The following is a 27,836-nucleotide window of genomic DNA, read 5'->3' as shown; positions in this document are numbered from 1 at the left end:
TAGACAATACACTTGACTTACAGTAGAAACACAGACACTCCTCAAAGGTAATTCTCTTCAAAAGAATTATTTTCTCAGCTACAAACCATCACAGACATACAAGCATTTTGTATCATATGGTTTCAGTATTTAATTAACACAACCTGAAGTTTGACAGAATTAGCTATGAGAGGGTGTACAGTGCGTAACCTCCTCATCTCACAGGGAAAAGCTCACTTCTCCACACCCACAGTATAAACCCTGAAAGCAATCACAGCATGTGCACTTTGCCTTTAATCTGTTAAATGTGCTTATGTACTGGTCACATGTGCCTTGTGGCATGTTCACTTCTGCCATGGACAGGGTGTATGAAGAATGATGTTTACCTTATGGGTATGGAAGATAACACCAGTAACACCCACATCTTGAAAAAACAATTGTTAGGTACTCCAAAAACACTTCAAAAACCTGGTCAACGTGAATCAGCTGAAGTACACTTTATAAGGTTTTTAGGGTTAAGAGCTGTTGCTTTAGGTTTGTTTTACAAAACATAGATAAATAAGAAGTGATATGACCAAACAAATGATTTTGTTTAACAAGGAACAGATTTCACTGTTTGTACCAGGAGCCAAACAATAGCAAATATTCAAATAAAACTAATAAACAGGCTGGAGAAAGCAGGCATTAGCATTGCAACACTAAAAAAATGGAAAACAATCCAGCAACTAATTAAGAAACAATTGAAACCTTTGCTACTCCTCCATTGTCATTCATTGTAAAAAACTGAAAAAATCCAATAAAGTCAGGACATTTCTTTAAAGAACATTAACTGTTTCAGCAATAATGTATTTTGAAACCAGAAATAGGAGCAATTTCTTCATATACAATTCGTAAAGCTGATGGGTACAGTACTTCCCATTTACAATATTTAAACATTTAAATTCACAAATAGTATTAACCCTCTACATTTATCTGGGTACAAGTACTGCACACATTTTCTTTCTGCATCATCTATGCTGGCAAACACAGGGGCAACAGCACATCTCTACTAATCTATCTTTTCCAATAAAGATCATCACAAAGATCATCAGCAGTAGTTTAGCTACAAATGTCAAGTGTCCCTAAACAAAGGACTTTTTAAAAGCAAAACTGGAATAGAGAGAAAATAGCTAATATACTGGCATTGTAAATGTTGCAACTTCCCATGCACATCAAATGTTAAGGAATTACAGTAAGTGCTTGGCTGACCTCTGTATTACTGTGATGGAAACATTATTGGAATGAACAAAGAAAATACCCTTTTATGAAAACTTTTTTGTACCTACTACCATCATTAAGTAACAATGCGGGTCACTTGATTTGCATGCATGAAACACTGAGGTTACGGCACCTACTGTATGTGCAGACACACTGTCACTTTCAGGATTGTAGCACAACTTTTAATTTGAATGAGGGTGTGTTTAAAATACCCATAGCCCTCCCAGGACCTGCACATTGAAAATGGATGGATAGATACATTCAAGGTAGTGATGATATTTTATTATGTTATTCAGATTAGGGAACAAAACTTTCAGTTTTAGAAGAAATGTATTCATGTTTACTAAAAAGAAAAAAAAGCTATTAAAAAGTATTAAAAAAGGAAAACACAAGCTGAACATTTTTAACGAAGGCCTGATGAAAAATTCTACATTGAATTTAATAGGTTATTGCATTAGTTCATCTTTTCATTGCTATAAAACTAATAATATTTTCTTCTGTGCTTACAGAATTCTGAAAATAAAAATTAGGGCTTAGTGGACTTCCTGAATTTGCCATATTAATCCTACTTTTATTTGTAAGACCTATTCTCTTCAGTGCGGTATTGACTCAATACATTAGATAGCTTGGCCTGTCTTATAGCACACTGCCAATTCACTTAGTATGTGCAAAACTGCTATAGTAAAACAGGATGCATCATATAATACTATAGGGGACTACATCCTTTTTTTCAGTTTATCACTGATGACTTGACTCTGTAATGTCTAAATTTATTGTTGATAGCAAATCTCCAGTGCAAGAGCCGTTAATAAGTTCCTTCAAAGCCTCGTTCACATCGTTATTGAAGACAGAAGCGAAATCTCCATTCGAGTGTCCTCCATTGATGTTGCCCAGCTGGAAGGAGCCTGTCACGTCCTGGATCCACTTCAGCTCCGAGGAGAGCTCCCGACTGAGAGACTCAAAGTGAGACCTCCTCTCCATGTATCTCCCGCTGATGCAGGCCAGGCTGGAGTCCACCATCTTCATGTCATCCTGCAGGTGCTTCTTCAGGGATTCCACCTTGCGGAACTCGTAGCGGATCTGGGACAGTTCGTGCCTCACGCTCTCGTTTTCCTCCTTGTACCAGGACTCCTTCTCGTTGTAGATGGAGATCAGGGCGTCTATGTCCTCCTGCAGGGTGTCGTGCACTACGGCTATGCCACTGAAGCTGGTCTCCATGACTGATATGTCCTCCACTACCCTGGCGAAGCGCTCGAAGTTGGCATAGGTGTTGTTGGGAGGCATGCTGGAGTGAGACTTGATGGTGTACTCTTTCAGGCGCTTCGTCTTGAGCTGCCTGCGCTCAGGTTTCTTGGTTTCAGGAACTTTAGTTTCCTCCTTGTTCTCATGGGACTTCAGACAGAAGAATGCAGGATTACGTGAGTGAGATTTTTTGGATATATGTATATTCACACGCAAACAGGCAAACACGGGTGCACAGCGCTGCTGGGGTTAGTCCAAACCACAGGCAGGAGATACAAAAAAAATGCATTCGGCATTCTTGAGTCCCATCTGCATCCTCGGTTTTATCAGTCCATGCTGGTGTTTTTTAATATTAAGTTCAGAGTGAAAACAAAAGTCACAACACATGCTCCCTGTTTCAAAAATATGTACTGTACTAGTGTACGATTTCTAAATATCACAATATAGCTCATCCATCTCTTTTAGAACAATTGGGAAAATTCTGGTGTACCATGATACTGTCTAAATGAGAAACTCAAACTACAATGTGCATTTCACCTTGATGTAAAAATGTGTTAAAGCCACTCTACTGGCAATCATTTTCCAAACTCTTCATTTAATCCTTTACTTAAATCATGTAAGCATTTAATCTAAAAAGAAAATTGTACTTACAGTGGTGACCTGGACAGTACCCATTTCTAAAGTGGGACATTTAGTGCAACAATTCAAGTTCCTTATTCAAGGACACAAGAGCAGTGATCCAACACGGATTTCAACCCATTACGGGAGTACAGAGCCCTAATCACTACTTCAGATGTACTTATCAGCTTTTTGTTTTTCCATTATGCTTTAAAACAAAGTTTCAAGTGTCTATATAATAATAATAATAATAATACATTATGTTTTACAGTGAATTTAATTTTTTGTCATTTCATTGCTTTTTAGAATTGAATTTTTAGAACGGACAAATAACTTAATAGATCTTAATACAAAACACCTTTTTTAGTATTGGTGAGGAATTTAACAAAACATGGATGTGTACTAACATGCTTTAGTTGGATACAATGTGATCCGTTGTGTTACAAAAATGAGAGGGTGTGGGGGACTTTAAATTAAGAGTTAAATGTTAAAAGAATCACAACAACGGATACCTTGATCCAAGGATGATTCAAAGTTTCTTGAATGGTCAGTCTTTTCCTGCAATTCAAACACATTGAAGAGTCTAAGAGAAATATCACTTAAAACAAGCCATATTTTACCTGCAGAACGAGCATTCCTGAAATGAAGGAAGCAATTCTTAGAAAGAATAATGAAAAATATTCAGATATTTTGTTTAGCTTTCCATTTAATAACAACTACCAAAACCTTAACCTCCTTTGGTACGGTATTTATTGCTTACCTAGTGTCTTTCTCTAGTAACTGCCTAATGAAACTTTTAGCCAGCTCACTGGTGCGACTGAAAAACTCTTCATCAAAATCATAGTTCATTGCTGAGATATTCGCCAAGGTCTCTTGTTTCGATTCACCAAGGAAAGGCGAAGCCCCGCTCAACCTAGAGAAGGAAAGGGGGACAGGAAGTAACATTAGCCGACGAGGAGACATTTTGTGAAAACTCTTGGCGATACTGTTGAAATTGTTCCACAAAAATGTTCCACAGTTTCCAAACTTACAGAATGTAGGTGATGACCCCAATACTCCTACAAAATAACAAAAACAATGCATTAATACAATGTTTCAATGAACATCTGGCTCCTTTGTCAGCATAATAAGTTCCAGTCTCTCACCACAGTCAATAAAGAAAACTCTTTGGCTTACCACATATCTGCGGCTAGTCCCAAAGGCTCATAGTTGACTATCTCTGGAGCTGAAATAAATTGCATCCATCACAATCACAACACATTGCTTGGACAGAAAAGAGTCTGAAACAACATTCACATTTTGTTCTGTTTCCACTTAAAATACAACTTTGTGCTGACCTATCATTTCAATGAAAGAAAAAGCCTCTGAACCAACTGATTCAAAAATGCCAGCTAATTATAGACTCTGATATTCTGAAGAGCCCCCTGAGATAAAATTCTGCTTTTGGGATGCTAGCCAACATTAACCTTAACTGTTTTATTTTTTCACTATGTTATAAGGCTTGTAGGTGGCTGTGCTCTATCAAATTCATTGTGCTATGCAGCTACATTATTCAGAAATCTTACCAACGAATTCTGGAGTTCCGAAAATGTTTTTAAACTCCACTCCATCTTCAATTTTGTGAGCAAGGCCAAAGTCTATCAATTTGATTCGTGGTAAAGGAACGTTTTTGTCCAGCAGCATAATGTTTTCAGGCTACAAAAAGAACAACAGAAAAAAGGTTTTTCATCCCATGAAAATGCAGTAGACACATAACATTTATATCCAAAATATTTTCTCGGCCACTAGGTTATTATTTTAACCTCTTTCAGACATAAAATGTATTTAAAAAAGTACTAAGCTATCATGATTTCCCAGAAATCTCACAGAAACTTTGTTAAAATTTGTACAATATTGTAGTTGGGGAACAAGTAATAGGTTTATTCCAAGTTGAAAAGAGAAGAAAGAAAACACAACGTTTTGGCTGTGGAGCCTTCTTTGGGTGCCAAAGAAGGCTACACAGCTGAAACGGAAATTGTTTTATATTACAACTGAATATTGCAGTTTGCAATCTAGTTCTCCAAAACCAAACATCCATCCATTTTCTAACAACTTCATCCAAAACTAGGTTGTGGGGGAGCTGGAGACTATCCCAGCAAGCAACGGGCACAAGGCAAGACAAACGTCCATTGCAGGGCACAACTAATACATACTGTATACTCACACCAGGGCCAGATTTCCAAATTAATCTTTCGGTATGTTTTCAGCTTTCCAAACCCATTTCTTTTTAAATATATTGTCAGGGTTTACAGAAATAAAATAAAAAGCATGCCTTGGAAGGAGATGTTTTTATGCTCGCCATTTTATTTTAGCTTATTTCAAACATTATACATATACAGTACAAAAGTAATTGTCGCAATTCTTGGATTTAAACTAAACCATGTGCAAAATGTTGGAGGTGAGTGCATGTAGATGAGTATACCTACATTTCAGTGGACACTAATGTGGAAAATTCTGTAGCTGGCAACAGTGAAAATGTATCTTCAGAAAATCTGTAACAATGTTTTTAAAGAAATATATGCAAAGGGATGACTCTACAATACCAGCAGCACACATAATAAACCCTCTACAAAACTTAACACAATATGCAATATGAAAGATTCCGGAAGATAAACACACAATTTAAAAGAATTCTGAAGTACCACATACGGTATGTTTAGCTTAAGGAAAAAGATCTTTCTTCTAATAAAAACGGAACATCATTGTGTTTGCTATATTATCCTCAAAAGTACTTGTTCATACTGCACGAATTTAAACAAGTAGGCAATTCAGGGTCTATTAAATGAAAGGTATGCAATTCATGGTTATTTTGAACTGGACTTTTGATATCTTGTTACTTTCTGTTCTTGGCAACTTAAGAGCTTACACTCACACACAAAGAGACTCTGTTTGAGATACAGCATAAATACTATCTCTGTGGATCGTCTGAAGCCTTCAAATTGAGGAAACAGTAGTTTAAGCAGTCTGTTTTGGCTTGCCGTTTGCCCACAAGAAGCACAAAATTTACTTGGGCTCATACGAGAGACCAACAAGAGATTGAATGTGAGAAATAAAGTTTCATCAGAAAAATTAACCATGATTTTGAAATATATTTTCAGTATCTAACTGTGCTATGTTGGACTTCTAACACTAAACAGATTTTGAGATTGCATGTTTACACATACAGGTTGCCACAGAGAGCAACACTTCTTCTCATCTCAAGAACACCGTGACTCTAATTTTCCACAAACTTAAATACGAGGAAACCATAAAGGCATGTAGAGGAAGTTCTCTAAGATTAACATCACGCTTATACAGTAAATAAGATTCTTCAGTTCTCTCAGTAAAGTGCAAGCAGTGCTGTGTTCAGGTATCTACTGAAATACATGCTTTTTGCTATGTAAGGCATAACCAGAGAGTATGAAAAGATACTAATGCAGTTCCTGCTCCAGGAACAGCAGGGTAAGGAGACCCTGTCTGTATTCCTTCATTAAATAACTACTTCTTGTCTTCACGTCTAGATTTGTCAGTTTAGATTCACTGTGGCTTAGCCACTTGTAGAAACACACTAAATGCTGTTTTGCAATGCCTCCTTAAAAAAAACAGAAGAAGTGGTTTTAAAATGTTCCTCCTCTTGTTAAACTTCAAAATTTGCAGCTTCATGTAGTGTATGCAAAAAGAGAAAGGTATAAGGTACACTCCAGTCTTTACTATCACATAGATCTTTGAAAGCCTAAAATGTTTCAGATAATTTAAACATTGTTTTCAGTATTTCAATGGTTTGAACACCAGGCACAGGAAGCTGAAAAAAAGAAAGGCGACATTTCATGTTGATTTGTGCTACTGTGGCATTTATTTGCAGATATCTTTGTAATTATGAATTGTTGTATTTATTGCATTCATACTTTGCAAACCAGTCACATTCAATGAAACTAATGGAATTGAATTTAATCCATCTAAATATCACACCTTATAACGTAGCATTCTGCATTGAGCCTGTTTCACAATATATCATTTCTGGTGGAGTAAAACCATTACATTGCCGCTGTAAAACAGTATCTGCCCACATACAGTATACAGTGGGCATATACTGTTTTAGAGTGTTTAGAAAAAACATTTCCCTTGAATCTATAACCTTTGCTCATCAGCAGTTATTTGGTCTGTATGAACTGTGTGTCTCTGCAGAATGACAGCTATCACAGAGCATGCCTTTCCAATCAAAACTTAACTGTTCCATCATCTGATTCTTATTTCTTATGACTGGATTTATAGTTTGTCATAGTTTATTGCACTTAGCTTATTCCTGACAAAAACCCACTTTAATACTTCATAGTAATCAGGGTGACTAATCTATTCATGAACACACTTCACAATGCTTTATGAGTTGTTATTCCCCTTTTGTATGATTTTAACTTCCAACACTAGCTCACACTAAAACATTAACCCCTTATGAGAAAATTATCCTGTGCTTGGTAAAAAAAAACTGAAAAATACTTCTCTGAAGTATTTCATTTCAGTACTAGCTGACATGTATCAAGGAATTTCCACAGCCATTTTTGTGCGCATTTTCTCATAAAATATTTCCATGTGAGGCACATCTAATTTTTACATATCTTTCTTTCAAATGTACAAGATTCACCTTTAAACTGAAACGAGGCTACATACATTCCCAATATTAGAAGTCCAGTGTTTGTTCCAACAGCTATTACACTGGGTGACATTCTAAAGTGTCATTTGCTACAGGACTTTGCAGAAAATAATTCTTCAATTATTTCCAATATTATGTCTATTTCCAATCTCATAAAATACAACACCCTCATGAGATGTACCGGCATTTCACCACACATTCAAAACCTCATTGAATTCTCTCAGCTTCTTGGTTTATTTTCTGAACATTAGGCTTTATATTTTCTTGAGCGAAACACAAAATATATTTTTAGGCATCGTCATGAAGTGCAGTACATACCAAAAAAAAAATTAAATTATTGCTGTCATTGGCAATCTACTTCTGTGCACTTCTTAATTAAAAATAAAATTGCCATTGAGGCTTTAGTCTTAACCAAAGTAGCTGGGACACCATTTCAAAGCCCAGCTCAATTAAAGAACTGAACTGAATGCAGTGATGCAATCTGCCCCTGGCCTTCCTCTCATAGCACACAGGAAGGGAAACAGTGTACTGCTGAGTTAGGCAGCTCAGAGCTGTGCACTGTGAGCACACACAGTGTAAATAGTATCTCGGGCAGGGCTCACTCCAGCCAGACACTCAATCTCCCTGCTATCTGTAGGCGTGGACATTACTTGGGCCAAAGCCTCCATCTCTCACTTCCTTTGGATAGGTAACTCCTTGAAAGCAAATCTCCAAAGCGCCTGGCCTCTGAACTAGGAACTTGCTAATACATTCTGTTCCTGACCCTAGTGCGGCTGTGAAAATGAGACTTCCCAAAATCGAACAACACTTTCCATCTGCCTCCCCCCTAGAGGCAATGCGACCACAGCAGCCGGCCGGGGCCAGTCTGTCAGCGCTGGAGTCAGAGGCTCTTAAACTGCACCGAGCCGCCAGCGTTTTCACTCACACAGCACGTCTGAAATCATCAGAGCAACCCCTGCATCTCTTTACTTCAGCATGTTTAGCTGTTTTTGCCATCTTTTACTCTTGTTTTAGCCAATTAAGACCAAGTGAAGAGCTTGGAGTTCTCACGCAAAATGGCAAGGATACCATAACGTTTAAAATGTAACATTTTAGTACCCGAAGAAGGCTCCACAGCTGAAACGTTGTGTTTCCTTCCTTCTCTTTTCAGCATGGAATAAACCTTTAACATGTTCCTTTGCAGCCTATGCATGCTGATGCAGCGACCTACTAGAACTAAAATCTAACACGATTCGAATGCAAGTATGGAAGAAGTTGTGACACAACTAGCCTGAACAGGACATGTACTTCGACCACGACATTAATATCACCACAACAGCGCTGTCTGCTTCTCTTCTACTTCCTGAAAAGGCATTAACTTCTGCAATGTCTGAAAGCCACTGCCTTTTTCAGAAACGTAACCTGTTTCTCACAAATACTGCTGAAACTATTTGCAGTACGATGCTAAATGAAGAATTATTAAGTTTGAAATAAATGCATTAAATAAACCTGTATTGTTCTTATTAAATGATTAATTTTATAGTAAGTTGAGATATCAGGCTTTAGTATTTGAATCATGAGCCCTGTATGCAATCTGCTCTCTCAAAGCAGGTAGGTAGAACCAGGCTCTGCTTCAATACCTATCTGGTGCCTATCATGACACCTTACCTTACTGATAAGCTGCTTCATAATCTATATAACATTGAAAGAAAAACCCCAAAAAATAATGTAGAAAGAAATGAAAAAATAGAAACGTATACAACCAACCTTAAGATCAAAGTGTGCGATTTTTCTGGTGTGGAGATAGTGGACTCCATCAAGAATCTGTTTTATAAACTGTGTTGCCTCTTCTTCACTTAGAGACTCCTTCTGTGCCAGAAAGTCAAACAGCTCTCCTCCAGATACCCTAGAAACACAGACTGACAGTGTTACTATTAAGGCAAATTCTCTTTTTATACACAATGTGTGAAGATACTACAGGTCTAGTGTTTTGACAATGGTATTAATTTCCCGTTTTCTCTTAGCAGCCTCATATTCAGAAGACAATTAATTAAGAATTTCTTCTGTGGAAAAACGTCTACTGCACAAGTGGAGTAGACAACTTAATCCTTCTGAAATTTTAAAAGGTTTAGTTGTCACGTGGGAGCATGAGGTTTTAAATTCAATGTATTTCCACCTGCTTCCAGATGTTATTGTACAGCGAAGGTAAGTCCTCTCACCACTGAAAAGACTAATTTGACTAATAAAACAAGCAACATTTCAAGGGTGATTGATGGACCTTATCTGAACAACAGAAAGCTCTGTTCTTAAGTTACTGTACGTTTGTTTAGATACTTGGAAAATTATTTCATACTGTCCACTTGTGTCTGCAGAAAGCAACAATCCTGAGAAACAGGGTAATTTACTAAACACCCTGATTAGATAGGCCCCATAATTAGTACATAATTGGATCTCTGTGCACGTCTGCACATACCGTAACAGCTTGAAACAACAGTGAGAGAGGGCCTCAGTCCTCTCACACAGTTCAGGCAAAGCACAAACAATGTGTGGGAAGTGCTATTCACTGCAGACCAATTATAATATTTGAAAAATTAACAGCATGAATTCCCTGTTGATGGAAACACTAGGCTTTTATATCAATATCTGGACAAAACGATGCCCCACTGAGCAATTAAACAGAACATTACAACCTTCCTTATATCAGACAGAGCAGCATTCATCTTATCAATTTTCCTGAGAAACATCACACAATCATTTAAAGGGTTTTGTTTGTTTATCTCACACTTCCAATGCAAACACACATTCAAATAAGCAATACTTCAATACATAAAGACCAATTGTTATTGTTGTTTCTTCTAATTCAATTTCTCTTTTTATTCTATTTAGCTATGCTTTTGCGTGTATACTGTAATATAGACACACATAGAAGGAATGTTTATGAAGTAATGTCACACAACTTGACAGAATATTTTGACCCAGAAAAAGAACACATAAATATTTGGCAGACCCTAGCATACCTATATAATGTATATATTTCCCTTAAATACTGTACTCTTAAGTTTTTGTTCCCTTCTAAAGTATTTAAAAGCAATGTTTTAGAATAAGAAAAGGAGATCCATGAGGAATACTGTGTAATTGATGTGTTACATAAGTGTATCTTAAAATCTCATTACAGTTTATCTCAAAGAGAGCAGTGGTTAGTAATGGTGACACAAGCTCTGCATTGTTTTAAAAATGAACCAAGAGACAGAGAGCTGTAACATTCTTTGAAACCTTCTCCTGAAAGAACACCCATAGTCAACAGTCACACAGGTCAACTTCCTTTCTATAAAAATAAGAATGAACAAATGTTTTGTCTTATAAAATAGTTCAGAGTTCCTCTCTATTTTGTACATTGACATTTTTTATGTTCTAATTAAAGTTGAAAGTAGTAACAAAATGAAATATTGTCTAGCATCAGACATCATATGACTAGAGTAAAGTCAAGTCACACATGTTGTGCTGTGATTTCTTCAGACAAGAAAACTCAGCCTTAACAGCTAAAAACAAGTAAGGAAACGTCATAAAGTTTCCAGCTCAAGTACACGATGTATGCAATCTGTCAGTCTAAAAAATACAAGGTTTATTGTTAATACTTGACATATTTAGACTAGCACATAAAATCTTGTCTTGAAAATGTGAAATCTTTGGAAAGATCTGTAAATTACCTCATATCATTTAGGATACAACTACTGTATGTTTCTGTTGTCTTAAGTGAGGGATGTCTTCATCTACTGTATAAATATATACGATCCATATGATCTGCCGTAGAACAGATTTCTGATATCTTGTAGAAGTACTGACTGTTCTGGCACATATAAGGTCTGGTAAAGTAAAAGGTCACACCAGGACACAGTGATCTATCAAGGCCAGAGCTCATCCTAGTCACCAGAGCATGGTGAGTATGCAACTCCCTTCTCTCACAGGGATTACCCCAGCAATGCTGGTCCCCACTTACACTACTGGGTGGACTGGACCCAACCTAATCTCACCCAAGGTACAACAGCAGTGTTTGCTCATGAACCCACAACCTGTCAGTTATGAAACCAGAGACTTATCCACTATTCTATTCTAGACCTTGGCAGCCATATACAAAACATAAAAATATTTTGGACTCATGTAACAGCATAAAACAGTGGAAACAAAACTATATTTAAGACTGCATGTATCATCCTGCTCTGCCAGAAAAACAGGTGCTGGCAGAGGAATAGGCCAGTGGGATGCGATAATAAATCATGTGATTCACAATATGCTGAGCTTGCACACATCTGTAGGTCAATAAATAGGCAATTACATTTTCTTCAGGCATCCGAGTTTGCTTAAATTCGAAGCTACCTTTTCACTAGAAGTATATCAGGAAAACAAGATAAAGGAAATGCTTATTTGTATCGTGGCATCACGATAGTTGTCATCGATCAGTCTGACCTTGACGTGCCCATGACTGGTCAGAGTGAGCTATTACATCTGGCCAGGATTCAGCAGAGTAACACATCTTTGGAATCACTTCCAGATTGCACAAAAGTGTGCACATTAATTACAATACTGCACTAAGACCTTAATTGTGGTTTCCTTGTTGCATCAGCATAGGACTTTCACCACTCAAGAATCTCCACCTCACAGTTCAGTAGGACAAGGGCTGTTCTCAGAAGTGCAGACATTGATTTTCCAGACTCCTGGCCTGCCATATCCTCCGATTTAAATCCCAGTCGAGTATCAGTGGTTGACAGGTCTGTGCTCTTCGAAGGAAACTGCAAACCCTAGCAGAGTCTGGCTGGGACTAAACAGAGCATAACACCGTTGTAAATTACGATCTCTTAAGTCCATGCGGCATCAGTGCAATGTTTTCCTTGCAAAAGAAGGCTGTACATAGATACTATTGTATCTATGATTTATTTCCATGGCTTTGTCTAGGCTTAAGGTGCTCGGGGATTAAGGGCGAGCTTTAAATTTAAATGGAAGCTGAATACAGTGTGCATGTAAATGACTGAGATGTGTTAGGTATATAGTATTATGGATTACTACAAAAATAAACCCTCAGAATACAGTGCATGCGTAGAGTGTTTCTTTGGCTGAGGAATATATACAGAGGAATGTGTCTTTGAAAAAAGCTTTCCTGATTTGGCTGATTCCCAGAAACAATACTGCTGTAACAATAATCTTCTAAAAATGTGCCAAGGAAGGAGTTTCAATTTCAAGATGGTGTTGTTGCAATCAAGCCTTTCCTGTCCTTGTGCCTTTTGTTCTGTAACCCCCCCCACACACACACACACACACACCACCTCTCCAGGATGACGGACAGGAAATCCTCCTGCTACTCACAGCTCCAGGATGAGCACCACGTCGGTGCGGTTCTCGAACACGTCGTGCAGGGTCACGATGTTGGGGTGCTGGAGGTGCTGGAGGATGCCGACCTCCCGCTCGATCTCCTCGCGCCTCACCCCGCGCCGGCTGGCCCGGCTCTGCCGCTTCTTGATGAACTTGGCCGCGTACTCCTGCCCCGTGCTCTTCTCCCTGCAGCGCCTCACGATGGCGAACTGGCCGCTGGTGGGGGACAGAACCGCCGCACACAGGTGAGCGCCTGGCCTCGCTCTCCTCGCTGGCCGGCCGCCAGCCCCACGGCCCAGCCTCGACAGCGCCTTTAACAACACTGGGCTTTCACCAAGGAGAGGGCGACTCCAGGCCTGGCCACTGACAACGAACAACCGAGCGAACCGGTGAATTCACCCGGCGACCGAATCATGTTCCAGAAACACCCTAACAGAAGCACAACACTTGCCGTACAGGCAAAAAAACAGCAACATTTTGGCATCTGACACCAGATCACAAACGAATAACAAAGTGAGGCAAAGGATAATATTGTAGAGTTAACCAGAGCAGTCTACAGGCACTGGGACAGATTGAGTTTCACTATATTATTAGGTTCTTTGTATTACTGGTATATGGGTTTCACCACTAGAAAGTCAGTAAGTTTGATAACAACAGTGCCCTGCCTTCGGGAAACAGTGAATGAAGTACTTTTGTGTTCAATTATATATCACCAGAGAGCAAAGTCAATACAATTAACTTCTTACATTTCAATACGACTCTATTTTCTTCAGATTATTATTATTATTATAATGCTAGGTCCTCTCCACAAAGCTTTACTTGCTTAAGTTTGTCATTTCATAATTCGAAAAAGCTTAAAACCTATTTTTTGCCATTCACTTTCTAGACTAAGACATGAAAGACACATACTATACATGACTCAAACTGATAGATGTAGCATTTGGTGTTTACAGGGTCACATCCATGTTCCCCATGGACTGCAGTGCAGGAATACCAGCTTTGAATTTGCCGACTCAATCAATTATATCAAGTGGCTGGTTCTCAACGGGGCAATGGGAAACAGTTCGAAAAGGTCAGAAACATTTCGCATTGATTCCAGAGCATCACAGAGGGTTACACCCACACAGGAAGCTAAGGGCAGCACATGAAGCTCTTGAGAATTGACTGACATCACAGGTGGGCTGCTGTGTGGGAAACAGACACATGCCCAGTACTGACCTTCACAGAATTTCTTGTTAATTCACTGACTCAGGATGCAAGTCGTTAAAAGTGAACTAATTAGCCTTTCTGGCAAGGTGACCTGAACCAAAAGGAAATTTATATCAATGTACCAGCACTACAAAACCATTAAAGGAAAGGTGTTACATACAGCAAGGGACTTAAACATCGAGCCAAATTCAACCAAATGAATAACAATCTAATTGAGCCTGAATTGTGCAATGAAGTTACTACCCTGAAATGAAAGCATTCATTTTACAATTTATAATAGTGATTTATTATTATTTGTTGTCTACACAATGTTTGCTGTATATTATTATTATTGCCTTCTGGTCTGTGACTTTTGGGCTGAGTGCAGACACGAACATGGCGAAGTCACTGTGATAGCATAATCAAAGAAACAAAGTAAAAAGAAATACAAAATACAAGTTTATGGCTTTTTTAACTTCTTTACATTTTGTACATCTGTAGAAAGAGATTTAAGCTGCCATTACTGTAAGTCTTCATTTCTGGAGAAACCTGAAGCGACTTACAGTATCATATCGTGACTGTGTTCTGCTAAATGACAAGCTGGCCAATCCCTCTGGTCAGAGACAGGGAAAGTGAATGCTCTGGAATGCTTTAGCATGTATCCCAAAGGAAATGCATTAACCCAACAGATGCTTGATACAGCCCCTCGTAATCGACAAGGCTGACAAAGATCTAAAAGTGTGAGGCTACCTCATCATGTTCATTTAGTGCTTTCAACACTGTGGTGAGTTGAACAGACCTTCTATCATATCATTGTTCCACAAGATTAGTCGCTGAGCAGAATGTACAAAGAAATGGAAATAGAAGAGTAAAAGTTGCCTTAGGGAGGTTCCTGCGGAATACTTAAGACCTTAATTGTAGAGTCCAGACCGAGAATGAGGTAACAAAATCCCCATGTGTGCAACATCTGAGCGAGAAGAATCTATATACCCTCAAAAGGGCAAGATTCAAGTGCATTGCAACAGTCTGATTAAACATCATCTTTGAAATTCTTTCACGTTTACTCTAATATTTTTACTGTTCTAACTGAACTGAATGGGCAGTTATACAGTACCTCTTTTCACACTGTCCCCACAGAAAATGTAGGAATGGTGTAGGAAGTGTACACAATGCATGACCGCTATCTTAATGTTTCCATCTAAAAAGAAGACCATATTCTTTTGTTAAAATTCTCACCAAGCTGGAAAACATTTTCTAGGCAGTGGCAGATGTAAGCTTTTAAGTAGAAAGGTCTTATAAATCTCAGGTGGGTAGCTGCGTCAGCATGCGTAGGCTGCAAAGGAACAAGTAATAGGTTTATTCCATGCTGAAAAAAAGAAGAAGAAAGAGAACACAACGTTTCGGCTGTGGAGCCTTCTTCAGGTGCTCACACCTGAAGAAGGCTCCACAGCCGAAACGTTGTGTTCTCTTTCTTCTTCTTTTTTTCAGCATGGAATAAACCTATTACTTGTTCCTTATAAATCTCATGCTGGTTTGGTTTATCTTAGCTGATCACTAGCTTTAGAGACAGAAAATGGTGAAAATTAATGCTACCTTCCTATATTAAGAAGTCCTAGAAAGCTGTCTTAATTACTCACAGTAGTTCAGGTGGGTAGCTGCGTCCGCATGCGTAGGCTGCAAAGGAACAAGTAATAGGTTTATTCCATGCTGAAAAAACCTGAACCTGCACACCTGAAGAAGGCTCCTCGGCCGAAACGTTGCGTTTTCTTTCTTCTTTTTTTTTCAGCATGGAATAAACCTATTACTTGTTCCTTAATTACCCATATACATTTTCAGTCTCTTTTACACATGTGCCATTTGAACAGAATTGGCAATAATCACACAGAAAAATTAAAAAACTAACAGCATATCTCCAGTTCATGGATACATGAAAAGCAGGTTTCAAGAGGATACTTCAAGAGACAAAGATATCTGTTGCTTGTATATTATGCAAAAAGGAGCTGTCCTAGGATACTTTTCTTCAGAGCTGAATCCCTTACAGTTCTGGTTGTACTATATATCATACATATATCATGAAACCAGAGAAATTTGAATTATTCCAGCAATATATGATCTAAAATGTGCATCTCTTTATCTGGTCCTATTCACATCTGGTTATTGGCCTTGCTTGTTAGCTATCAACATTGTTTGTATCTCCCTGTTAAGCAATATTTACACAACATGGACATGCCTACCAGTCCTAAAACTCTTACAGACTATCATGTTTAAATATTTCTGGCACAGTGTAATTAGAAAATGAAAGAAGATAGTAATAGAGTATTACAGAGGAATAGAGGCAGCCAATCTTGCTTTTATTTTCAAGCATATGAGGGCTTTTAATGCTTACATTATGATATAGATCAGCTAGATTTCTCTTGCAAGGCAGAGAGTTACTAACATCTGTGATGAACATTTGGTTACACTGGAAGCTTTAGAAAAAGAACAAGTCTCAGGCAACATTAAACAGAAAGAAAACACCAATATAAAAACAAAATTACAATGTATCACATTTCAATTAGACCCAACTGAAAAAACTACTTTATATAGGGGCTCGGGAATAATTATTTGAATTGAACATACATTTTAAAAATGTGAATGTGTGTAATACATTTGGCAGGACGACTTTTGAACTGGTGGAGTCTACTCGAATTAACTAATTAATCAATAGATTATCCAATCAACTAAGAAGACGATGAATCAGTTTTGATTTGGAATCGTTGTGCCTCTCACGTGTCTTGTGTCTTTACCGATGACTGGCCTGCGTCAGGGAGAAAAGAAAAGAAAATGACTGAAGCTGTGCTGCACTCCCATCAGCCTTACAAGGTCAGTCATGAAGAGAATGAAAAGGAGTCACTGATGGGGGGGGTAGGTGATATGGGGGTGGGTTTGGGTTGTTACAGTCCATCTGTTTTTGTGCTGCTGTGTCTGCGAGAGAGTAAAGTTAGACACCACTTCCTCATGCGGACCAGTTCCTGATTAGATACATGGAACCCTAAAGATAGAAGCTGTCTTTGAGCAGCAATGTGTGGAATGTTCACCAGTTGCCCCCACAACAGTGAGCTCAAATGCTGGGCTGCAGACAGAAGTGAGATAGCCAGAGGGAACACGTTTATTAAAGGCTAACAAAAAGACAGAGTGGCTGCATCTCCAGGCTTTCTGCACATCAGTGGATGTTAAACAAAAAAAACCCAGATAATTCCAAGAGCTTTCAACAAAAAAAGACGATAGCGTGTGACAACACTCGCTAGGATTTGCTCTGTCATTGTACTACATATAATTACATATAAATGAGAAAATCGGAAAGTAGCATAAGAAATTATTTCTAAGAACATAGAGTCTGAAAATTAGAGGCAGGCTATTTGGCACTGTTGCCTTTTCTGGTTACTGATATAAAAAATAAATGTTAAAAATGTCAGAATCATTATATCTTTTTGTTTTCATGAACACAGGTGGGTGCATGTACTGCATGTATGTTTGTCTGCATATGTAGAGTCGAAATCTCAAACTTATGATGAATTAGGCAGAGCTAAAATCGTACCAAATGTGATTAAAATTCTTGACAACTTTTGAGTCCAGACTGTAAAATCTAAATGTAAAAACTCTTGTGAAAACTTATACCATTTCCTGTATCTCAATACTGGTTAGTTTCTGTTAAAAACCACATTGCAATTAAAAAGCATAGGATTTGTATTCATTTGAATCCACTACTGAAACTACTGAGTCTTTGTTTTCTTAAAATGTCACATAATCTAAATGTTTAAGAGACCTGGAATAGTATACAGTATCTTAACAGAAAGTATCTGAGTCTCACACAAGAGAAAATATATGCATGTGTTACAACATGCCAGTCACATGACTGTTTAAAAGCTTGAAATGTTTTCTAATATGATGCTTCAGTCTGTATTACATTTGCAGCCACTGCTAAAGCATTTCTTAAATATGTTGACTGTGGCTTGTGTAAAAACAGTGTCAGGAAGTTTAGCCTGTCAAACCATGTCTTCAGTTTCTAACCATAAGTGTAAAAACCTACATGTATAATGACAAATAGCTATTTCACCACATAGAGCCTATCTGATCTAGAATATTCAGAAATGAAAAGTGTCGTATCAACTAGCAAAAATCTGCTGACCAATAACATTTGCAGAGAAATTAAAATCAAAGGCAAGCTATTAGAAGGAGGCAGAGCTGAGATGAATACAATAAAACTACTAAAATTAAACATAAGCTTAGAACTGAAAAGTAAAGTTTGTCACCTGTTCTGTTATAAATAACTCACAGGTATGGTATCTCTGGACAAGTAGAGTTTGAGAGGAGAAAATAGAGGACAGATTTTTCTTTCCTATAAATCTGTAGAGGGAAAAGAATCTTTCATAGCCTTCCTGATAACTGCATGAACCTATGCAATCAGCAAGTCTTTGGGCAGTGGGTTAATAATAGCTGCAGCCAGCCTACTACTGTAAGTCCACCTGTTGGTTCTCCAGCATTTAATTGAGGGGGTGTTAGATTAATTCAGTCCCTTGACAGCATTGGTCATCGCAGTGGATTCCAGCAGTCCCCTGTTCTCAGTAGGGCCTGCTTATAGGCTCTCTAACCCTCACCATTTGTTCACGCTGCAAGGGATTTGAAAATGGACAATCCTGCAGAACCCAGCCAAGTCCGACGTTATACAGTAGTTCTCTGGAAACAGGACGATCAAATTCAAGACACGTGTGCCACACAAACGGACCATGGTAATGGGACCTGAGAAGGCTATTATTTAGAAACTACTTTCTAAATGTGGATGAAATGCAATTATGAATAATTCATTATTTTTTCTAACAAATCTATAAAAAAGACTGATGCAAAAAGTTACAACTGAAATGTTAAACAAGAAGTACACTAACTTTGAAAATGAGATGAACACTCAAGCCTACATTACCTGACCAATCAGCCAATATTGTACTTGATATGAGAACTTGTAGAAGTTCCATCTTTATATTCTGGTTATGACTTTTTGCATGAATACAGCAGACTCATGTTCACCATGAATAACAGTAAAGCATAGCCTGGAAAACAGCTAAATATGTTTTTGTTAAGGGGAATGTTTAAAAACAAAAGTTCACATGAGATTATCTGCCTAGTAAAATTAGGTTTACTGTGACGATGGTGAATGGTGAGGTTTTAAAACTTCCAATTTGTTGACAAATGAATATGAGCACAAACCCACCAAAAATAAAATGGGTAGTTACGATTCTCAAAATTAGTTACATGCCATTCTTTATTTTAACTTCATACAAGTGACACCTTTTCTAATTCAATGTTTAAATATTTTCGCACAGCTGACAGGCAGAAAACCCCACCTGGAAATAGAAGGCGGGGATTCCCACAGTCCCAGAGGAAACACTATGTTAGTCTGTGGGTTGTTTGTCTGTAATGCAAATGTTACCAGCTTGTTCTAAACCCTCCAACAGAAACCCCCCAAAACTCAGAACAGTGCCACGAGTGATTCCCTTCATTCAGTTTTAAACTTGTTAACCTTCAAGTTTATTCTTCCCAAAATCTGTTTTGCACATTTGTACCTTGTTAACCTTGTTACCTTGTACCTAATTCTACCTTGTTATTCTGAGTCAAAAATATCCCAGAGATTGTTCAAGACCAAATGAGGGGGAAAGAGCTCAAGTATAACAAGCATTTGAGCTCTATTATGTGTAGCAAGTGGTGTTGGTTAAACAGTGCAGGGCTAGATGAACTCCTTTAACAAACTTTTCTTTTTAATGATTCCCCAGCAGTCTAGTAATCTTAATGTACTCTAACCAAGACAGAGTACATTCTAATTCTAGCCTTGGTTAGAATTCAGAACCTCTAGCACTCCACAAATAACATTAGTTTTCCCTCATCTGTGTACTGTACAATATGTCTGATTCTTGAGATCAATTCATGCTGTGACAGGTCACTTTCTCTGTGTCATCTTTAGGTTTGAACAGCACAGCTGAGAGGTATGTAGAGAGTCAGATACAGTAGGTATTACATGTGTGTTCATGTTGCCATACAGTAGGTCTGATCTAATGAGGATTGACAAATAGCTCCAAGCTTCAGAAGGAAGGAGGGATTCAAGCATGTCCACTGGCTCAGCACTGCATTCAATGCCAGACTGTGATAATGAAATCTGCACTCCACATCAAGCATGCCTGGATTTGTTTTCGCTAAACCACTGGAGGAACACAGCATGCAGGCTTCATGTGTTTTCTAGTTCCCGATGCCAAATATTATTAAACAGAGAACACAGCCGTGAGCTATTTTCTATTTTAACTGTATTTTCTGCCTATCTGTAGAAAATTAAAAAAAGAACCTCTAAAGTCTCCATTATAAGCCCTCTATTCCAAATCTCTACCAATAGTATCTGCAGTGAATATTCACATTAGTGGGTTATGACGGGGATAGTACACTATTTTTGTATGGAAACTGAGAAATAACTCTTATCTTACTGTATGTACAGTACATGAAGGAGAGAGACAGATGTCGTTACAAGACATATGTAATTAAAATGCTTCATAATTTCAAGACACGGTAATAAAAGAAAACTGACAGCTGCTTATAAAGTGAAAAAAGGAACTTATGGAACAATAAGATTTTCTACACCAAACACAAACACAGGAAACCCAAAATCACCCCTGATAAGAAAGAAGGGACAATTTAGTTGTACACTGCACTTCACGAAGAGCGCTGCACTGTAGCTGCCAATGAGCCTGACTCATTGGCTACAGCCTGTTTGGGAAGTTTCTGCCTCTGCCTGACTTCAGTTGTCTATCTTGTTAGTCTTGAAATGCTGACGCCTGTAGCGATTAACGTTTATTTTCACAACTTACCTTGAAAGGACCTGTTATATGCCGAGGGGGAAATACTCACTTTGAGATCTGTTACCTTCTTCATATTTTTCTATTCAATAGGTGCACTTAAAACACAAAATCTAACACTATCCTTGAGATATCATTTTCACATGCTAAATTATCTGTTGCACCATAAGTATAGCCATTTATAATGTAGCTTAACAAGCATTATGAAGCACTTACGGGTGGGGTGGCTGGCAGGTTTTTTTCCAGCTTCAATGAAAGTATCTTATTTAACATCTGCTCCACAGGAACACTGGGGCTGTTAATGGTTTCTGGTTCTGATTTCTTGTTTATTTGTTTAAGCCACATTAATCATCACATTTCACTTCATGAGGGTTTAATCAACTCTAAAGATTTTTTAAAGTCTTATTTAAAAATGACAGAGCTTATGAGGCAGACTTTTAAAAGTGCACTTTGTCTAGAATGCCATACTGTGCCTTCCACCAAGTACCTCACTTTCATGTTAGAGGGACAACACCTATCCAAAACAAAAAATCAAACTACTTGTACCATAGTGCGGTTCTGTATGGATCATGAGATTGTACATTATGACTGTATTTATGATCACACATATGTAAATAAAATCATCGCATCTCCATATAATAACCCACTACTCATTCAAAAAAATCTCAGTCTCGTGTAGCCTCCTGAGACACAAAATATACTCTAGTATCTTTTAGCATTGCTCCTGTATAAGGGAAGGTATCTGTACTAATGCATTCTGCAGCATCATGAAACATCCACTTAGAAACACACTGAAAAATTATAAAGTTAATCTATATAGAATTATAAAGTTAAAACATGAAGTTAATCTCAAGTCCTCCATCCCTGAGTGAGAGATATTGTATAGCTACTTTTAACTAAGTGTGAGGTGTATTGTAAGTATGTATTAGAAGGACAGACTAAATGAGATAAATGAATAAATGTGAATAAATGACATTTCTGTGATTTCTAAGGTGAACATAAAAATGTTATTGGCACAAAAGCTGTTGGCAAATTGGTGCAATCCATCAAACAGATTGCATACCTCTACCACGAACATCACTCCCTGCTTCCCTCTAACAACTCCCAAATGTAAAGAAAGTAAAAATACTTTTCAGAAGAGATACAGTAGTTACTGTGTATAATAACAGTTTTATGTGTTGTTTGGGGGTTGGAAGTAAAGATCAAGTGCACCCAAGGAGAACCAGGCCCATAAAGCAGAGAAAATTAACCCAAAATCCATTTTCTATCCAGTTACCAGCAATGGGCAAAATAACCCCCAAGTTTTTCTCATTACATTCTGGTGCTCAGTCCGCTACTCCTGTGCTATAAATACATCACACATATCTGCAATATCCCAGAGCAAGATTGTTGCAGGCCTGGACCACAGGGATATCTGACACCTGTTGAATTTTTTAACTTTTGTTTTACTTTTTTAAGCACTAAATGACTTCTGTCGATTGTAAGGCAAACAGATCATCTTCATTCTACGGGCATGTGAACTTCATTCAGGTGAACAAAAATGTTGCAGGGTTTATTTAAAAACCACCTGCTCTGCTGTTTGTTAGCAGAAGATAGTTCCTCCATATCAAAGACTTTGATCTTCCTGCATTTCTCATCATGTTTGTCAGCAGCAGGCTGCTACTCTTTCAAATCAGCCAGATAGAAGATTCTCATGCAGGGAATACAAACGCTATGGCATGCACACTGGGCTTACATTTAAAAACATTCAGACTTCCAGAATTTCATATTGGGTCAAATGTATTTTACTTCCTCATTTCTGTCAAATCGTCCAATGTTACCATTTGCGGACGGTGACAAGGACTCTTCAAGGGCGGTTTTAATTTCATGAGAGACAGCGCATATGACACAAATGAGCATCAGCAAGCAGCCTGAGCCAGAGGGTGGATGTATACACACTGTTCTGTTTCCGTGTTGCGTTTCAGGCGGGCTAATTTGAAACAGCAACAAACACAATCTGTACGGGATGTACAGTGTGAGACATGGTGTGCTGGACTCTTTTTTTATTCAGGTGGGGAGCTGTGTCAGCATGCGTAGTCTGCAAAAGAACAAGTAATAGGTTTCATTTATGCTGGAAAGATAAGAGACAAAACACAACGTTTCGGCTGTGGAGCCTTCTTTGGGTGAAGAAGAAGGAGGCTCAACCCTAAGAAGCCTCCACAGCTGAAACGTTGTGTTTTGTCTCGTCTCTTTCCAGCATGAATTAAACCTATTACTTGTTCTTTTTTATTCAGTCTTATAGAGAGTACCCTTGCATTCCTAAAAGAAACATTCCTGCTTCTGCAATTTTGGGTTGAAAAGGGGCAGGCGACAAGCAAGTGAAAAGAATTTGTTACCGACCATTTTTCTAAAGAGGCTCACTCCCTTCGTGCCACAGTCTGTGTAAGCGTTCTGACTAATATCGGAGAATGACATCACTTTCTACTTCCTCTTACAAGCCGTGTGTTTGCCGTAAGAATATTATACATACATACTGTACACGGAGAAAACTCACTCTGCCATTTTCACTGTAGTTAATGTCTCACGGCATCATAACCATGAAAGACAGCACTACTATGCCCACAGTACATGGAGGTTGACAAGAGTCCCTGTATGTGAACTGCTGATTCATGGGGAGTGCAGATATTTAACAGACACACAGCACTCTGGGTTTAACAGACACATAGCACCCTGGGTTTAACAGACACATAGCACCCTGGGTTTAACAGATACATAGCACCCTGGGTTTAACAGACACATAGCACCCTGGGTTTAATAGACAAATAACATTGCATTTAATAGACGTAGCACTCTGTGTTTCTTATCTGGCAAGAGCAGAACAGGATGAGTGCAATATCAAAGCTGGTGATGTTCAAGAAAGAAAACTTTGCAGTCCTGTACCTGTATACTTAAAATACATCTTCATATTACCCATTATGGAAACTTAATAATAGTGACTAGGCGTGGGAATGTGGAAGTTTATCCTCCAGCAGTATATATCATACATGACAAAGCATTCTATTCTTCATTCCTGACAAAGAAACCGGGAGCTGTCTCATTACATACAGTATGTATGATTGTTATGCAGTGCTCAGTGTGTGTGTGTAGTGATCTGAGTACTACATACTGTATGTAATGTTTCAGCTTTTCTTAGATATATTTCCTTATGAAGTTTTGAGTGCTGATAAAGAAGGCTCTTTCCAAAACCAGAATAATAAATAACCTTCTGTTCCAACCCTCTATATCTTCAAACTGCCCACAGGGATCACTGTGGAAGGAGTACATTTTGTACGTCACATGGCAAAACTTAAGACTGCACTTTGATGAATAATTGGCTCTAGATGACAAAGTTCTTTCCAGTGACACACGAAAAACCCTCAGTTGGAGCTGAAACCTTTTTGTGTCAGGCAGCAGTTCATCACTGCACGTCCTAATGAGCTGCTGCTACCAGTGTGCGGTACATGTCAACAGGTTCCACTGTGACTGCACTGTGGGGATCCCCCTGCGTGGTGCCCCACACCATGGTCTGAGTAAAACTTCACCACAAAGGTGGTGTCAAATATTTGCCATTTTCACTTTTTAAAGGCTATCTTAAAAGGAAGCCGGAGGTAAGCTGCACGTTTTCTGAGAGGTACTATTACGTTTCACGCTATTGCACATGATTCCCCTAGACCACGAGTAATTGTTAAATTGAAAAAAAAAGTGTTAAAATTGAAGTACTGCTTTCAGTACCACAGCTCTGTTTGCGATTATGATATGTATGCATGTGAGCTCTCTCTGTACCAAGTGTACAAAGTTCAATGTGCTGGAGAGATGAGTGAACATTTTTTTAACTTCAGTTCAAATTTCTCCTTGAACTCTAGTTTACATACTTTACATTACGGAGTTCAGAGAGTATGGGTTTTCCTGTCTGCAGGGGCTGGTTTAGGGGGAGTTGGACTTGCTAGAAAAAAAATGACTCAACAAATATTTCTGAAGAGGGACAAGCCAGGGTACTGTACAGTAATCTGTTTCACTGAAAGGACAGTGAAATCTCTATTACTTCAGCAAACTATACTCAACAAACATACTGACAAAGTATTGGTATTGCTTTCAATGTAATTAAATAAAAATCATCAAAATCTAATACAACACAAATTGAATATAATACATCTTTAAGGTCTTTCTTGCTGAACACTGCACAGAATCACTGACTGAATGGCAATGACGGCTTTGTGTAAGTATAACAGTTTCATATCTCAGCATTCCCAATACTGATTTAAACCAGGACGGCAATAGCAGAAGGTTCAAACCATAGCTGATTTTAAGGAAAAGCCCACTGTCCGTTAATACACTCACTGTGCCAAGCTACTAAACAAAAGAGTATACAGTATTCTGAAAAGAAAAGGACTGGAATTGGAGATAATGGACGTTCCTAATGACAAACTTCACTAAAGAACCAGAGGGTTTATTTTCTGGAGTGCTTTCAAAACCCTCCAAGATGTTTTGTGGCTAATAATCTATTCAGACATCGTCAATCACAATCCTAACCTGGACCTCAAATGTAATATTCATCATAACCCTAACTCAATCCCCAGTCTTTGACTCAAAACAAACCGTAAACCTAAAACTGTAGCTCATGTATTGCAGCTACCATACAGCTGAAAATATTTAGATGACCCAGGAGGAGTTTAAACTGAATGGACTGAATGGACAAGCCATGAGTGCACAATCAGGAATCCAGGCAAATCGTCACAGGATTATTGTTCACACTGGCAATTATAAAGAAAGGCTGCGCAAGATATATCATGTCTTCCGAATGTGAGGGATGAACCCAAAAAAGGATACTAACATCTGAAAAGTTTAATGGGCAGGTCAGTAGGTGTTAGCAGACCAATGGCATGAGTTACCCCAAACAGAAAACACAGTGTTCCGTAGGGATGTGGTTAGCCAAACTACATAAACTGTGTTGGACTAACATCATGGAGAACAATATTTATACAGTACACTTCATCACATGGCTTTACCCTAGCTTAGTGAGATGCGAGTATACATTACACTTACCTTCCAAGCTCTTCGCCGATTTCATAAAACTCCTCCACTTTTTGTTGCTTGAATACAGCCATTCCCGATGTCTTCATTTAAGGCTACTGATTACCTTGCGATCTTGAATGGCTAAGAAATCTTTCTCCCATCACACACAAGTCCAACCCTGCGGAGACAATGTCAGCTTTTAAGAGAACCTGCAGCTGGTTCCGGTTTTAACTCGGGAGAGCATTCTGGCAAAATACTTCTTTGCACAGGTTCCAACATGTGGCCGCACATTCCTGGATTAGGCAAACAGAAGGTGTAGCAGTGAATGCAGAATTTGTAACCGGAGGTCATTTTGAAAATGTGGAGAACGGATATGTACTGTATGTCGACATCATAAAATAAATGAAAAAACAACAACAAATGCTGTTAGTTATTAGGATTCCGAATGGGTAAGAATTACTGTAGGTCTAACGGTATGTATTTCACGATTATTTCTACCCAAACATAAAAAGTTGCCGTTCATTTTTCGTTTTGTGCACGTTCACCAAAGAGAACAAAATAACGAAAAAAGGACTGTAGTCCAATAGGATACGGAGTTCAACTTCACAAAACATAAATGAATTGCAGTGCAGTACTTCCTCAGGCTGAACGATTAGTGTTTGAACACAGCGATCACTCCACGTATCCACGGAGTACTGTACGTACAGTATACGTACTCCACTCTTTGCTGTCGTGTGACAGCTTTTTAATTACAAAAAAGAGTAATGCAAAATGCTTCGCCTTGTAAGTTAAATTAATGCATTGTTACTATACCTTAAAACATCACCATGCTGTACACAAAATTCTTTTAACCACCGGGCAGCGCTGTTAAGGTGCTCTAGCAGAACCGTCTTGCTAGGAAAGTGTTGATGTACTATGTGTACATGGTTTTGTCTCTATTAACACTGCCTTAAACGAAAAAAAAAAACAGCCAATATCCAAGTTTAATATGAGAGCTATAGTACCCAGTAAATTGCTCAGTCCCTTTCTACTCGCACTGACAATGCTGACTTTCAGTACCTTCCTTCACAACTTCAAGAAAACCACGTCTCACTCCGATTGCCTTATGCTGTTTTTTTTTTTACCAAGGCAAAAACTATGACCAGCAGCAGAACGACACAACCTTAGGCTGTTATGGACTGTTTTCATTTGAAGACTGCCCAGCCTACAGTCGATATATTAAGAGCGAAAAATAAACGCGTGACGTCGACACTGAAATTTGCCTGTCGAATATCTCACCTGTTGAGACAGCAGACACTTCAAAAGATGAGGTAATCTCCCCCCCCCCCAACCCAAAAAAAAAGAACACGGTTCTACTTTCATAATTCATTTGGACATTTTTTAAAATTATTGTAAACCGTTATGATCAAAACGTTAGTGTTAGTGTAGGTAAAGAGCTCAAGGCTGTACAGCAGTTGTCTATAGCGCTTACCGGTTGATACTGTAGATCTTGCCAAACAGCGCCGGTCTCTCCACCTCGTCCTCTGGCTGTGCTGAAGTGTCAGAAGTCGCCGGACCAGCTGCGCCCTCCTCACACCCGGAGCGCTGAGCGTCCACAAGGTGTCAGCTCCAGTCTGCAGGAGAGACGCCCTCTGTTGTCT

At 38.5% G+C, this 27,836-nt stretch overlaps 1 protein-coding gene across 4 annotated transcripts; it reads right to left on the bottom strand.

Annotated features, from left to right (window-relative positions):
- Positions 1–105: 105 nt before the first annotated feature.
- Positions 106–27,836, bottom strand: dapk2b (death-associated protein kinase 2b). Of its 4 annotated transcripts, none has more exons than XM_015343712.2 (10): positions 27,668–27,836; positions 26,227–26,374; positions 13,100–13,321; positions 9,509–9,647; positions 4,662–4,791; positions 4,273–4,321; positions 4,128–4,154; positions 3,857–4,009; positions 3,609–3,654; positions 106–2,628 (listed from the first exon to the last, which is right to left on the bottom strand). In XM_015343712.2, exons 2-10 carry the CDS (start codon positions 26,301–26,303, stop codon positions 1,975–1,977), a joined length of 1,497 nt encoding a protein of 498 aa, XP_015199198.1. In that variant the 5' UTR covers positions 26,304–26,374; positions 27,668–27,836; the 3' UTR covers positions 106–1,974. The 4 variants fall into 4 exon arrangements, with proteins under 4 accessions (XP_015199198.1, XP_069046827.1, XP_015199199.1 ...); XM_069190726.1 differs by lacking the exon at positions 27,668–27,836 and adding an exon at positions 27,475–27,577; XM_015343713.2 differs by lacking the exon at positions 27,668–27,836 and adding an exon at positions 27,256–27,389.

This window comes from Lepisosteus oculatus, chromosome 5 (genome assembly GCF_040954835.1).
Source record: "Lepisosteus oculatus isolate fLepOcu1 chromosome 5, fLepOcu1.hap2, whole genome shotgun sequence".
Classification (NCBI taxonomy): domain Eukaryota; kingdom Metazoa; phylum Chordata; class Actinopteri; order Semionotiformes; family Lepisosteidae; genus Lepisosteus; species Lepisosteus oculatus.
Note: the sequence above shows the minus strand (reverse complement) of the source record. Positions and strands in the feature narration are given on the sequence as shown.

Coding starts and splice junctions, on each gene's coding strand:
- dapk2b (XM_015343712.2), bottom strand. CDS start 26,303: ATGAAGACATCGGGAATGGCTGTATTCAAGCAACAAAAAGTGGAGGAG. Junction 4,155..4,272: donor GGACTAGCCGCAGATATGTG/GTAAGCCAAAGA, acceptor GTTATTTTGTAG/GAGTATTGGGGTCATCACCT. Junction 4,010..4,127: donor GGGGTCATCACCTACATTCT/GTAAGTTTGGAA, acceptor TTCCTTCTCTAG/GTTGAGCGGGGCTTCGCCTT.